Source organism: Coturnix japonica, chromosome 2 (assembly GCF_054131305.1).
Source record: "Coturnix japonica strain WE chromosome 2, WE-NBRP24, whole genome shotgun sequence".
In the NCBI taxonomy this organism is placed as follows: Eukaryota; Metazoa; Chordata; class Aves; order Galliformes; family Phasianidae; genus Coturnix; species Coturnix japonica.
In genome coordinates this window covers 29644709-29657176 of record NC_140664.1, presented here as the reverse complement: position 1 = coordinate 29657176, position 12468 = coordinate 29644709, and the positions used below count along the sequence as shown (strand labels likewise).

The 12468-nt window shown below is 39.2% G+C and overlaps 1 protein-coding gene across 1 annotated transcript in view; it reads right to left on the bottom strand.

Moving 5' to 3' along the window:
• NCOA2 (nuclear receptor coactivator 2) overlaps window positions 1–12468 on the bottom strand; it is a gene marked incomplete at its 5' end in the record, with an annotated part of 73997 nt that overhangs the window by 18844 nt on the left and 42685 nt on the right. Inside the window, 4 exon segments of the mRNA NM_001323218.1 lie at window positions 2426–2555; window positions 3146–3361; window positions 5362–5571; window positions 8882–9092. Coding sequence (NP_001310147.1) covers window positions 2426–2555; window positions 3146–3361; window positions 5362–5571; window positions 8882–9092 — 767 coding nt within the window.

Below are 12468 nucleotides of genomic sequence, written 5' to 3'. Positions count from 1 at the left end.
TGTTGTAGAGCACCAGTCCCATGAACAACCCCTGACAGATACCACTCGTAACTGGCCTCCACCTTGACACAGAACCATTAATAACAACCCTTTGGCTGCATCCAGCCAACCAATACCTAATCCACTGAAGAGTCCATCCTTCAAATCCACACCCCCCTAATTCAGAGAGAAGGATGTGGTGAGGGACCATGTCAAAGGCTTTGCTTTTAACATATATGGTTGTCATGAAGGTCTACTCTCTATGTCAAAGCTGAGTAGAAGAGAAGAGATGCACCACTGGGCTATACACCTAAAAACACCCTGAATAACAGCAAACAGGAAAACTAAATGTGTACGCATATGACCTATCTTTAACACACTGCAAAAACATTAATCGATCTCATATACAAAAAAGTTTCAACTCTCAAGATAGCGTTATAAATCAGCAAAGACCTTCCAATTAAATTGTTTGCGAACTTTAAAGTTGACTTATAAATATGAGCAGGAAAAACAATCAATCCATGGGGCTAGCAAAAAAACCTCACCCAAATTGTAAATGGGCATGAATAGATACAGTAAGAAAAAGTTTAAAATATTTGCTAAGTTCTTCGCATTAATGAATAATTACTGTTTTTCCAGCTTCTTTTATATACCAGAATGACAGTGTTTAACTTCTGTCCCAAGTAATTATTTTTACTCACATTTTGACTTTGTAAGGAGATACATGATTTAACTGTCATGCAAACAATTAGATCATAAAAATGAAAATCCCAGAGCTTAATATAAAACAAAGTGACAGCACCAAACAATTCATCACTTCTGTTCTGGTCTAGATCATCAAAATACTTTCAGATGCAATGCGACAGGATTATTTTTTTCCCACCATCTCTAGCTATGACAAAACTGGAGAATTATCTCCCTGGCTTGCTGACCAAATTCTGGGACCCTGTATTTTATGGTTATGGTATCATTTATAAAGTGGTAAGTTATGTCAACAGTATTTTGGTATATGTGCATCCCATCAGGGGGAGAATTAGCACTAGGATGTATTTTGAAAAATGTGAGTAAGTAGAAAAGTAGCAGAGAATATGCCACAATGTTAAAGTTACATATAATACTGTAGGACGCGCTTTTGGAATGAAAATTAAGATAACGCATTCAGAAGATTCTACTTTCCTTACACACTTTTTTTCCAACTGCTTCCTCTTCATTTCCTTTTCTGTCCTCCTCCCATCTGCTTCTGGATATTCTTACTCAGAGTTCAAAATATCTCAATATTTCTCCTTTGTCTGTCCATTTTACACCACTTACATAGTCCACACCTCTCTAATTTAAGCTGTAAGCTTTTTGGGGAAGAAATACGGGTCTTTTTAAGCAAGTGGAAACAGCTCCTCATAGTTATGACATTATTTTAAAGGCATCAAAAACAAACGGCTATTTGATATGAGAATTGAAATAAGCTGTGATCCAATGTTGGTTTTGATTACCCGAGGAGGAGCTAACCCCAGGGTGAGGCAGCCTTCCCTTCACTTCATCTTTCTTCACTTTTACAGGATTTAGATCAATTAAAAAGGAACAAACAGAAGAGATGATGACAAAGTCCTGCACTACTAAAATCACTGCTCAACAACAGGAAAAGACAGCCATGTTGTGTACAAAGGCTTCTGTATTTAAAGTGGCATTTTCCCACTTTTAGTTTTAAGTATTTTCCTTGTACGAGTCCTGTGCTGAAAGTAACGGCTCCTACTTAATATGTTGGCCCACAACTTCAGAGATGGATGTTGGTGGTATGACAGTAGAGACAGAACCTTCCCACCAGTATTCTGTTGCATGTTATTGCCATGTGGCAGATGGAAGCAGAGGGACAGTCTGACACAATGGCATCTGACATGGAAGTGTGTATGGAGCAATGATATGGAATTGAATTCCTTCACCATATGGAAAAAATGGCATCTACTGGCATTCACTGATGCTTGCTGAATGTTTCTGGAGACCAACAGTGGATGTGAGCACAGTGAGGCAGTGGACGGTGTTTCAACCATGACAACAGCTACACTGGTCACTTTGATCATCAGTGAAAGTAATTTTTGGAATGACCCATGTCCTTAGCAGTATTATGCACCACTAGCAAGAACATTGCTAAAACTAGATAGAATTATGTTCATATTCATATTTGAAAAGTGAAATTGACGCAACTACATGCGTCTGGCATGGCACTGGCAGCATTTGCTGTGATACAAAACTTATAATTTCTCCAGCCCATTAAGTGGCCAAGAAAGCATTTGCAAGTGTTACTGCACTAAGTGTATATTTCGTGAGCATAAGACACTACAGACTTATGTACTTAGATATACCTGTGGAGATACACAGGACACTGTTTCCATGAGGCATAAACAACTCTGGCCTGTTAAATCTCTGCATGCTTTGATGTGTTACTAAGACTTACCTGTTCTGACCACCAAAAGTTGCCTGGTCTATAGGCAAGATGCTGTCTGGCCATGGTGCAGTCTGATTTGGAGGAGCCTGCTGTTGGCTGTACTGAGGTCCTCCAATGTTCATCTCCAACTCAGATGGCCCTAGTCAAGGAAAAATAACCACACAGATTTTTCTACATTCATGATAATCTTTTCCATTAACTCATTGATATTGCAGTAAAAGCAGTGCAAGCATTAAGACTCTAGTAACATTACATCTTGAAGCATCATTACTTTTTGTTAAGTATCACTTTGAAAATTTGAGCAAATGATGTAATTACCGTGACAGGGTTTGCAACCATAAAACAGCAAACATGACATCACAAATGTAAGATACTAGCAAGAAAAGTATTTTAAAAGGTAGTATACAAAGTCAGTATCATGAGAGCAGTGTACTTGCTCTGGAATCGGCCAAGTACAATGACAATGTTCACAGTATATCCACTTTAAAAATATGTTCAAAATTCACATCCGCTTTCTTAGGAAATCCATGCCATTAAGAAGCTAAAGAGAATCTGGAGTTGTTATTAACAAGTGTTAAAACTTAACATTTTACACACCTTCCTTCCTGCTCCCACAGGAAGCTTTCACTGTGGAATGCAGTTCTCATCAAATCTAGAACTGCAGTGAGACATTTTGCTGCTTTCACCCTTGACAACCCAGCAAGGAAAGGCACAACTCCGCACACTTACCCATATTCATGACCTGAGATGGAAGCATCTGCCTCGGGCCAGGCTGGTTGCTAGGTCTCAAGGGGATGCTGGCTGTGGGATTGCGGATCAGGCCTGCCTGCACTGGCCTGTTCATGGCGTTGGCGGTGGGCGCACATGTCACCCTCACAGCAGAAGCCTGGCTTCCCCATTCTCCAGATGTCATAGCAGGTCGCGGGGCACTACCACTGATCATTCCTGCACAAAAGTTGGGCAGAGTCAGGTGGGGAAGCATGACTCAGGGCAGCTTTAGAATTGCAGCTGGCTGATGAGCTACATTTTTAGAGATGAAAATGCAGCAGTTTCACTCAAAGCACACTGTAACACAACTGCCTGTCCAGATGTGTGAAGCTACAGAAAGATGCCGATCACTGCTTAGTCAAGGCGGTGGAGATTATTATGCACCTTACATGAGGAAGATCCTTTTATCATTTCTGAAACACTGTTAAGAGTAAGTGTTCCCACATGTAGTCTGCAACAGGTGCTGAGGGTGTGTGGATAGCACTGACTTCCTTCCTCAGGAAATGAATCACGTTTGCTGATGTGTGTCTGCTTTACTTTTCAAGTGCTAAGTGAGAATGAAGATTTGAGTAATGACATGTTATCGCTACACACGCTTGCAAATTGTAAGGATTAAATTCAAATTTGCATTCTGCAAACATCTTTTGGCAAGTCCTTTAATTCACAGTATATAGCCTTCTTAGCTCCAAGGCTTACCCAAGATAATCTTGAACCAATATACAGTGCAGGGAAATTACTCACAGGAACTTTCCGATAGATGCTGAAGTTCATTACCGTTATTTTAGGGGAAGTCCTCCTACATCTACTGTAAACAACTGATACGGTTTATTTACACTTGGAATATACAGAACACTACACACTGGCAGTAGTAAAAAAAACCAAGCCAACACAGCACAGACACACAAGAAAGCAAAACAACAAAAATCACACTTAAAGCAATATGTTTGTACAATTTGTACATTGCAATTTTATGCAGTCTAGAGGGCAGATAAAATATGGATTTCAGACTGGAATATTTCTCCATCCAGCTGTATTTTGCAGCATCCTTAAATGAATGCTAAATGCCAACCTTATAATTGCAGCTTGTTTGTTCAATTATTTGGTGATGTATAACCAAGGAGAAGAGCCCTCTGAAGAGGGTCACTATTTCATCTGCTGAGCAAAATTTGCTTCAGTATTGCATCCTCAGGTTTGTTCTGCTTGTTTTCACATTCTATCAGCTGAAATATGTGGTGTGCTGAAGCAAATGTCAGGAACACAGATAATACTCTAACTTGTATACATAAGATGAATAACATCCTGAAATATGTACACAGAAGGTGAAAGTAATAGGACACTTGAAAGACTACAAGCTGACCCCTCGTCTATTCAAATAATTTATATCAGAATCTGTCAGTATGTCTCTTTCAGTAGTGATGCAAATTTTGGCAATGAGTAGCCAGCTGAAATGAAATATGCATTTATTCAGTTCTCTTTGCAGTTGTTTCACACTTGCACAGTCTTGGCCTATGTATTAGTTGAAGTAAGTCAATCAGACTGACTTTTCCAGTGAAACATCTTTTAGTGTCTTTATACTACATTAAAGTAATGTGAAGAAATCAGTACTCAACAAACAGTAATACATTACAAGATCTCATGTTTCAGAAAATGATGAAAGCCTTAGCTACTCTTCAATTTAAAATGAGAACTAACATTAATAAGTAAAGGATAACTAAGGGCAATTGCAGGGCTTGTAGAGAGACATCTCAGAAGAGTAATAATAATGTCCACAGTTTTGTTTTGAAAGGACCAGTCATCAAAAGTGGAATTGTTCATTTATTTACTTCCTTGGAGCAGAAAGATTTGATTTTTACATAAGCTTCAGCTGAACCTGGAACATCAGTGTAAACAGACTCTAACTGCCAATACAATATGTACATGTAGAAATTTTAAAGGAAGTGAAAAGCAGAGTGCAAAGAACATGCCTAAAAATATGTAGAAAGTTCAAAATAAGTTATGTCAATATGTAACACCACACTGAACACATTTTGTTTTTCTTTTTCCAGACTGTTTGGATACCTGCATTCTGCATTTGTTAATAAACTCAGCATTAAGCTACATGTAATCTGTCATGCATTAGGCTACATGTAATGAGTCTGTGAATCAAGTACATTAAAACAAATGGAAAGTGTTCTTACCTGTGCTACTGTTTCCCAAAGCTCCTTGACTTCCTATCATCCCTTCATTCCTGCCCATCAGTCCTGGCTGAGGTATCACTGAATATGGGCTACTTGTCCTTATGGGTGGGAAGGCTCCTGCACCTGTTGGGTTCTGCAGTGTGATGTCAAGTGGTAGATTCTGGTTTGGTAATAACCTGCCCAGTTGCCCTGCTCGTGGGTTATTAAAAGCTACACAGGAGGAGCAAACAAAAAGCAAAGTTACAAGAATGGAAACTTGTTTAAAAAAAAAAAGAAAAAAAAAATGAACCCAAACACACTCAGAGCTCTGGGCTGAGTTATTTAATGCTGCTTAATTTACCCCTTCCATCTGTCTGAGAGACATCCCTCCTTGACATTTTCATGTAAATTTCAAAATGGAACATTCTGATACTGAAAGAGATATGACTTACCTTTTTTATAACTTTAAGTGATACAATTTAACTTAGAGGGCCACTGAAGCAAAACATACCACAATACGATGTGCATACTACTGCCACAGCTAATCTTATACCTAGTAGGACTGTAATCACCGGCAGACGTCACCCTGAGGCACACTGTTAGGAATTATCTGTCTTGAAATTTTTCCAGCATGAGCTGTGTCCTTGAAGAAATTACCAAAATTAAGGACACATTGAGTCTATATCTGATCCTGTAGCTCCATCTCCACATCTCCTTCCTATTTTATTTTATTTTATTTTATTTTATTTTATTTTATTTTATTTTATTTTATGTTATTTTATTTTATTTATTTTATTCTTGTCATTAATAAATACTTTCATGATTTGTCAACAATGAATAAACTGTCCAGATTTAGAGCCATATCACCACAATACTCTGGAAAACAGAACTGTGTTTGATGATTACTGTCATTTTTCTATAACTGTTGTCTTCTGCTGAGTTGTCCTGCACTTTTAAAATTACCCTCTGCAGGCTGTCTAACAAAAGTTCCTTGGTTGGCAAATATTTGGCCCAGCTGGTCAGGGTTCACATGCATGAAACTGTCTCCTGTGTGCATAAGCAGTTTTCAAACACAAGCCAAACATGAACCACGTGTCTGCGTGACTCCGTTCCCAATCACATAAAAAAACCCACATAGACATTAACCATTTTTGTAAAAATATTATTTGCAGTAATTTCTGATAGACTTCCCTAAAAGACTTTCTGATTTAATAGCATCCTGAAAGCAACTTCTACATTTTACAATTCACCACGTAAGGAAGAATTCAAAGAAGTTCTTCCTTATTTTAGATCAAAATAATGTTAGTTTTGAATCTGAGAACTTAGATGAGGTTTAACAATTTCCTTCATAAGTACAGAAACTTATCAGAAAGGTCTCTGACTTTTCTCTCTACTCTGTGAAGCCAGGTTATATGAATTCTCTGTGCATGTATAAATTTTCTGTTAGGTGAGTTTGTGTGGAAGGAATAAATTACATCACAGACACCTATTTCCTAACCATGAGGTCACACTTTTGTTTTCACTGTCTGTCCAGACAAGCAAATAAGTTAACTTAAGAGACAAAAACAACACCATACAGGCTTGGATTGACCCAAAACTTATCACTGTTGATGATTTCAGAATAGTTTTCCCTATAAGTCTGAAAGATCACATAGATGAATAAGCTACTATATGCATAACCGCAAGCAATCCCTGATGCTACAAAAAGGAAAGCTGGAAATGCACCATATAAGAACAACACAGATGTGACAGTGCTCTGATCACACATTCTGCTTTGGTTTGGATGGGACTGAAAAAGCAACAAACTGTAAGAAAGAATCTGGCAAATCTAGCAGTGCTCAGCAGTTAAAAAAGATATACTTGTAACAGATCAAATTATTTAAAGTATTTTCATGTAGAAGTTAAAAAGAAAGTTGAAAGCAGTTTATTTTTTTGGGGAAAAAATAATTCGAAATTGTGTATGATTTGACATTCATTTTACATTGATTTTCTGTGAGCACACAAAAAGCCACTCACTACTCCTGTGCACCTGTTTTCTGCATGCTCTTCTACTGAAAATAAGGCAGAAAATCCTTGGGAGTATTAGGCACAAACACAAGACTGAGCTAGAAGGGGAAAAAATAGGTTTTCAGTTTACATAGTAAACAGGATGCTTCTTTTTCAAAACCACTGTTAACCTCCAAGATACCCCCATTGATAATCACACTTTTACTACACTTCCAATAGTTCTGAAAGCAGACTTAAAGTCAAAGATATGGAAATGATTGCAAAGTTCCCTTGTGGTATGCAGTACCTGGAAACAGGGTGAATAATACTGTATTTATAGGCCAGAAAGGAAAACAATTTCAAGCAATATACTATAATATATTGTGCATGTATAGATATATAAACTATATGTATACGTAACAGGTTGGATGGGACTTTGAGCCCAACCAGACTGGTCCTGAACACTTATAAGCTGAAGCAAAGGCTTAACTTTGGGAAGCTGAAAGGAGCCAGGTGAGACCATGCTTCAGAAAGAATATATTGAAGATTTTAGGTGCATGGAGGTTTTTCCTGGCAGATCCTACTGCTGTTAGTACTCCGGTAATTGCATTCAGTTTCAATAAATTGCACTGTAAAGATCTGTACTGGCTTTAACATTAATAACTACTCGAACATTTCTAAGAACTGAATTTCATAGAATCATAGAATGGCTTAGGTAGGAAGGGACCTTAAAGAGCTCCAACCCCCTGCTGTGGGCAGGGTTGGCACCCAATAGATCAAGCTGTCCAGGCCCCATCCAACTTGGCCTTGAAAGCTTCCTCATCAAATTATTTTATATATTAAAAAATATAGTTAGAATGGCTACATTTAATTAAGAATATGATCTAAACTCCATTTATTAAAAAAATCCCTCCAGTATACATTTAAGCTGAACAGATGCTGCTGTCCTAGACAACAGGGGAAAAAAACGATGCACCAACTCTGTGTATTTTCTTCAGCATTCATAGCTGACAAAACCACTTCTTTGCTTGCTCGCTTTCCACTATTTTATGGTGGCATACCAACATTTCAATCATGATTAATTGATAAAGTTAAGGACAACAGTAAGCTAGAAATGACTCAATTAGGAGCCACAATTCCATCTCAAATTTAGGCATTCCTCTTAATCAAACATTCTGTCATGCTTCAAAAAGCCTCACTTGTCCTGTTTATGGAATGAACTGTTGAGAAAGAGAAACTGACATCAGCACAAAACACATGCACTCTTGAGCCCTGCAGCAGCATCACCGTAACTGTAGCACTTTCCAACAGACATGTTTATTTGGAGAGCACAGCTTAAATCTCCTTAAGAAAGGATTTAAGTGCGCTGTGTGAATGAGATGCAACCTCCTACTGTGTTTCAGAATGAGATGACCGCAGATGGCGCTATGCCATCGCACAACACCAGGGAAGGCTGAGGAGCTCCCTCGTTCCTCCCCTTCTGCAGGCCCACAGGCAGGGCAGCCCCACTTTGGAATCCACACGCTTTCCCTGCTCATGCACAACCGGGACTCACTGCTCTGTGAAATCCTCATTGCTGGTTTCTGGGTGGCCACAGCCGTGCCGGGGCTGCTGTCACTGGTGAGCTGCATGAGGTCATTGATGATGGCTTGCTTGTCGACCGAGGCTGCCGGCGCGCCTGGGCGGCTCTCTGGGAAAAGCTGCGGTAGCTGGCTGTTCTGTAGGTCATCCAGGATCTCCTGCAAGTTATCCAACTCGCTGCCTGGCTGCAAGCAGAGAAAACACAACACACGTTGCTACTCGCCTGCTCCCAGTGCCCTGCTCGTGCCACAGGGCAGGGCCTTCATATGTTTCCTCCAAGCAGCCCAAAGGAAGATCGTCAAGTTGTCAAAAAGGGACTGTGCAGGCTGCCTGGGGCTCACCCATCTTGCTTTGGGGAGCGTGGCATTGCAGGCAGTACGGGCACTCCCTTCAGGACCCTGGCAGTGGGATGTACACAGCCATACAACACGTACCTCATGCCAAAGGGAACCAGGAGGCTTCTTGCCATGATCTGTACAGGCAGCACGTGTAATTTGGCAGGGAGAGAGATCCCACAGTGATGATGATGGGGATTTATGTAGGTATAACAAATACTGCTTTCAGCACAGCTGTATTTCCAGTCTCTTTATGACTTGATTAAAAGCATATGATGGAAAAGTTGCTCCATGGCTAAAACAATTCCCCATGCGTATTTTCTTTGTTACATTAAAAATCGTAACAGTGAGTAACTTTATAGAACTTAACTGGCAAGAAATAGACATCTCAGTGAAGCTCTATAAATTAACAACTGTCAACTAGTTACTAGATTAGGAATTTATTTTACTCACAGCTTTCCAGATCTGTGAAAATAACTTCTCTATGGCAAGAAAGAAATCTAATTACATTCACTTCAATAGAAATCTAACATGAAATGAAGATGGCAAAAAACATAGAGTTCATCCTACACTAACATAAATACTGACCTGCGTGTATTTCTTAAATGTCACTTTTCACCTGGATTGCTTTTGTTGAACTCTCTCTCTATAAACACTCAGAATTAAAAGCTGCTCACTGATAGTTGGATTGCAATTCTAACTTTTCCAATCCTACTTTAAATTGGAAAGGCTTTTAAAGCTCTGTTGGGTAATAGCTACAAACAGGCAGTACAGTTTCAGCTACCTTCAAGTTACACAGGTAACATTTTATGATTGCATTTATAATAAAAATCACCCCTAAATCAGTATATTCTGTAGGAAGCTACAAGCACAGAAGAGGGGCACAGCTGGAGCAGACTAGATGGAAAGGAAACAAAGCAACAGCACCACAAATACATACACACACACTAAGATATCATTCTTCTTGTTTTTGTCCACCCACCACCTCACGAGCTTGTTTGCTTATTCACAGAGAGCTTGTGCTGCAGAGGTCAGCAAGTAGAAAAGAAGTACCTGAGCTGAAATACCTTCAACTATCTACCAAGCTGCTTGGTCTAGCTAAGAAGTAGTGTGCTAATGCTGAACTAAACTCCTGCCGCCACAGCTAACCCGCACCTGGACAGCTGAGCTCTTTTACTCAAAGGTAGCTAGAGTGCCTCTAAGTTATATCTCTCAATACCTTTTTTGGATCATTTACTGCAGATAAACATGGTGTTACACTTTCCTCCTTCCACATAACCTTGTAGTCCTACAGATCAGACTATATAGTGCAAAGAGGGATGGGTTTACTCAGTTAAAATACAGCATGTGCGTGATCTGGTGTTAGTGGCAAAGTGGTATAAAATCACAGAATCTGGAACTGGGGTTGGAAGAAATGTGAAGCCTCAAGGCAGACAATCAGTATATGCCATAGCCTACAGAAGTTGATATAACCTCTTGTTAAAGAAAGGCAGTGACAAAATCCACAGCTTCCCTGGGGAATTTCTTTCAGCACTCTGCCATCCTTACTGTTCAAGTATTTTTCTTCTTCTCAGTGTCAACACAAAACTTCCCCCACTGGAATTTAGGCCCTTCCTTCCTGATGTATTTTGAATCCGGAGAACAAATTGCGTTCTTCTGCCTTCTTCTAATTTTTTTCTACATTTGAAAGCTGCTTTGTGCCTTTTAGGGTTTTAGGATAAACTCATGCAAACTCAAACATTCACATTTTCTGCAATATATAACCTATTTTTGAGACTTCTTATCACTCTTGATGTCCCCATGATCTGCCTTCAGCTCACCCACATTCCTGTTGCAGTGCGGTGTCCAGAGCAGCACTTTGGTTGCTCTCCATCTCTTTTTTTTGTGTGTTTCTGTGCCATTATTCTTGCCTAATTGTAATAAATAGCATTTATTCATCCTCAGTATTCTAAGGTTTTGCCAACATTATTTTCTGCTTTCAAATAAAATTGTATTCTGTCCTCCAAAGTATTTCCAGACATTCAAGCATCACATGCAGCCTTACTAAGTGTCCTCCATTCCAGCACCAGGTCGCTTATGTTAATTGAAATATGGAATAGCTGCTGCTCAAATTCTTGCACTACCTCTACTTTGAGGGCGAATCCTTAAATAATTACTTTGTGTGTAAGGATTTCCAAGCAGCTTCCTATCCACTCGCAGTAGTTTCATCTCGACTGTGCATCTCTGCTTACGAGAACGCCTCGTGTAACAGTGCCAAAAAGCCTTACTAAAATCAAGATGCATGGCATACACTGCTTCACTTCAGCCAAAAAGCCTGTTGCCCTGTTACTGAAGGAAAATAGATGGGTCTGACATTGCCTGCTCTTGACAAATCCCCATGCTGCCTCACTACCTCCCAGGCTCGTACAGGCAGTTTGGTTGACACAGCATAGCAACAGAAAAGGTCGAGCCAAGAGGAATTGAATGTCATTAGAAGGAACCTAAATCATTATGAGGACAGGTGATAAGCAGATTCAAAAAGGCACTCCAAGCAAGAGACAGTCAAGAAATGTTTACAGAAGCAGCATTTTGAGCACTAGGAAAGCTGATGGAAGAAGACTTCAAGAGCCGGTAGAGGAGGCTGATGTAGAGTATCATGAATTATAAAAGGATGATTCAATACTCCTTGGGGGAATTAAGACATATGGCCCTTATTAAGCATATTTTAGACAACAGTGAAGGAAATTTTTACATGTTGCAGAGTTTTTTCCTTTGAATTTGTGCTGGACTTTTTTCTTTGGTTCTATTTTTTTTTAAACATTCTGGCTACTGCACTTTGTATAAATATCAGACATTAAAAAATCCCACAAAACACCAACCTAACAAACTGAGTAGAACATACCATACAAACGTGTTAGAAAACTGCACTCCCCACAATGCCTTTAATTCCATTCAGGAGGTGGCTACATACAACAGATCTGTTTTAACAACACAACCCTTCTTTTCCTTCTTTCTTTCTTTCTTTTTGGCTTTAACATGATCAATATCAAATATTTTACCTTTAATTTTTGATGAGATGAGGGTTCTCAACAGTTGCAAAAATACCGATAGTGTTAGCTATGATCTTAGCCCAAGTTTTTCCAGACCCACCCTCAAATGGCACCATATGTGTAGAAAGTAGTGTTAAAATATTTACTTGGTAAGTTTCATGGGATCTTTCTTTTATTTATACTCGATATTTATTTTG